The sequence below is a fragment of the Manduca sexta genome, unplaced genomic scaffold (genome assembly GCF_014839805.1).
Source record: "Manduca sexta isolate Smith_Timp_Sample1 unplaced genomic scaffold, JHU_Msex_v1.0 HiC_scaffold_3602, whole genome shotgun sequence".
In the NCBI taxonomy this organism is placed as follows: domain Eukaryota; kingdom Metazoa; phylum Arthropoda; class Insecta; order Lepidoptera; family Sphingidae; genus Manduca; species Manduca sexta.
The window spans coordinates 1-3,048 of NW_023594689.1; the positions used below are offsets into that span (position 1 = coordinate 1).

The window sequence follows — 3,048 nt, forward strand, 5'->3', positions numbered from 1 at the left end:
TAGTCCAGGGCGGGTTGGCAGACTTCATATACTTCTCAGGTTGATATGCATTATGTTAAAGCAAGCGATAATTTACAAAGTTTACACACATCACTTTTTAGAAAAGTATAGTTGCTTGCCTTTGGGTTTGAATGTGGACCTTCTTCTCGACAGTTCGATCAGTGTAACGACTGATGAACCAACCGAACGTTTAATTGTAAGCCCTCAGGTAAAAAAGGTATCAATGAAGCAAACTCACGGGAGGAACTCCGACATCTGTCCGCCTATAAACAGCGTGGGACCGTAGTATTGCTTCACTGTCATCGCTGGTGGAAACGATTTTATGTAAGGGAAATGCTTTATGAAAATTTCCACATTGCATGCCCAGCCTATAGTCCCGTCTGGTTTCACCTTCACGTTCGACAGGACGGTGTCCATCGTTAAATCGTCAGTCACAATATTTTCCAATTGTTTCTTGGCCTCAGTCTTCGCGTTGTTTACTTTTTTCGCGTTTTTGAAGTCAACAGACTTCATCGCAATTAATATTTTTGGAAACTCCTCATTTAATTGTTTGGGTGTTGAAACTGGTGATGTGTCTATGATTATTAGACCGGTTACTCTTTTGGCCTAAAATGATATAAAATGCTAAGAAGTGTAAGTTCTAATATATGCTTGTTAAGTATTATGTTATTATTAAGCGTGAAGTAATTAGATTGTTTAGAAGTGGCTCAGCTACGCACCGGTAGCCATATTCGCTTCATGCTTTAAGTACCCTCATGCCTTAGCCTTACACTCAGAGCGTTCTCGAATTAGTTCATCCATCGACGATTAATAATGGCTACTGTTTAAGAATGTTCAAGAGACCTACAAGTTGGTAGGTATAGAGGTAAATCTTAATATAATAATCTTACCGCAATTAAGGACACACACATAGCTGTCCGACCGCCCATACCGTGTCCAATAATAGTGGCTCTATTTATCTTCAATTTTTCGAATAAATTTATAACATCCATTGTCAATTCTTCATATTTATGTGAATTTGCGTGCGGACTTTCGCCGTGGTTCCTTAAGTCTACAGCCACTAATTGTCGCCCCGTTATATTCATGATTGTTTTGGCCAAACTCCCCCATTGCCGTTTATTTCCCAATAACTCATGAAGTATGAATACTGCGGGTTCTTCATCGTCTGGCTCTACAGAGTTTTCTCCTATAATTTTGTAAGATAAATTCACCGTACTTCGTACGAAAGTTCTAGAATAATAGGTCGATCTGAGTGTGTTTAGTATTATAGGACGAAATCTCCCTTCCATTCAATTGCAAAGCGTTTATTTTCCATAGCTGATATTACTTCTTTTAATAAACATAATTTGACATTTATGTCAGCTAAAGAGCAATAATAACGAATTATAATTTCCGTAGAAAGAGTATTTACATACGATGAAGAGGCCTCAAACCGTAGAAAGAGGTGTGGCTCAAATAATAAGCAGCAAAAATTCGTTCCCATTATTACTATATATTCTAGATTTATAATGTACCTAAGACAATTACTTTGTTACATTCTCTTTATACGCCTGTGTTTAAATTACACCAGAAATTTCATGGGAGTTGGGACATCATTTTCAAAGTCGCTATTTCAAGGAGCATTTACCTATAATAGCACTGAAAGGTATTTCTCGTTAATATATAGATTTGCGAAGGCTACGTGTGCTACTGTACTAACACGCGCGTCTAACACCTGATGTGTTTTCCGTACCGAAACCTACGACGTTCAGATCTGACCAGAACTTTGTTTTATACATTATAAAATGTAGCTTGAGCCTGCGACAGCTGACAATGTAACATGTTTGGGGTTGATGTACACAGATACTACATAAGGGGTTATGAACATGTTGAAATATTTATTATGTACTTAATATTGTTATTTAAGTATCGTAAAAATGCTTTGATATTATTTACTGTTGTACGCCCAAAACACTGCATCCTCTCATTGTTACATGTATCAGAAGCAGAATTTTCCCAAAAATAATGCTAATCAACGCGATTATTTATCAAATTAAAACCCGAATAAATATGTTGACAGTTTAAATCAAAGAGAATTATAATATATATTTGAAGTTTAAATTTGGTCAACTGAAAGTAAAGCATGCACATCGAAACAGAAAAAAATGCAACAAGCATCTTTGTTTAACTCACGTGTTGTTTAAATCTTATGTTTAATCTTTTCGAACTGTCATTCTTTGATGGACCAATATGTCGTAATATGTGAATTAATTATTTAATCGGCCAAAAATAGCAAACATCCTAAATATATAGATGTGATTTCAATGACATCTATCACAGGGTTCAAACTGAATTTTACAAATATAAGCAGGTAATTAATTTTCTTTGGTACATATAATTTATTATACCTATTCTTTTACCTGTCTATAATTTATACGTAATTATTTGTGTTCAATATATTCGATCAAGTTCATTGCATCAAATTTTAATAAGGATGAATGTCCAATAACTGTTAATTGTTGAGTAATGGACAATAGGTAGTTGATATTTTGCATTACTTAGGTAGTATGTTTATTTATTACTAGTACCGGTTGCAAATATTAAATTACTGCAAAAAGAACTGTCGAATGTCGTCGAGTTCCGAATAATAAAACGAAGACAATTCAACCACATGGATCACGTGTGGGGGCGAAACATGGATTCGTCGATATTCCTCACTATAAGTACCTTACTTATCTATTAATTATTTATGAACAGCAAAATAATAATGTAATATTAAGCAGAATTTGATTACGACAAATATATCAATGCGAATAGATTTTTAACAACAGACTGCTTCGGTAGCGTAAGTATTATGATACTTATGGATTTATCCGCTCGATATCAGGAAGGGACCCTGGAATTTGTGTCTGATATAACAAAATATAAGCGGCGATAGCCTAGTTGGGTGTGGAACGGACTGCCGAGACGAATGTCCACAGGTTCAAATCCCAAGGGCACACACCTCTGACTTTTCTAAAAAATGATGTGTGTATTCTTTGTGAATTTATCGTTCGCTTTAACGGTGAA

The 3,048-nt window shown here is 35.3% G+C and overlaps 1 protein-coding gene across 1 annotated transcript; it reads right to left on the bottom strand.

The window, feature by feature from the left end:
* Window positions 1-219: 219 nt before the first annotated feature.
* Window positions 220-1,278, bottom strand: LOC119193109 (protein ABHD11-like). The gene is made up of 2 exons (XM_037446773.1): window positions 891-1,278; window positions 220-606 (listed from the first exon to the last, which is right to left on the bottom strand). The coding sequence occupies exons 1-2, from the start codon at window positions 1,083-1,085 to the stop codon at window positions 235-237; spliced, it is 567 nt and encodes a 188-aa protein (XP_037302670.1). The 5' UTR covers window positions 1,086-1,278; the 3' UTR covers window positions 220-234.
* Window positions 1,279-3,048: the final 1,770 nt, after the last annotated feature.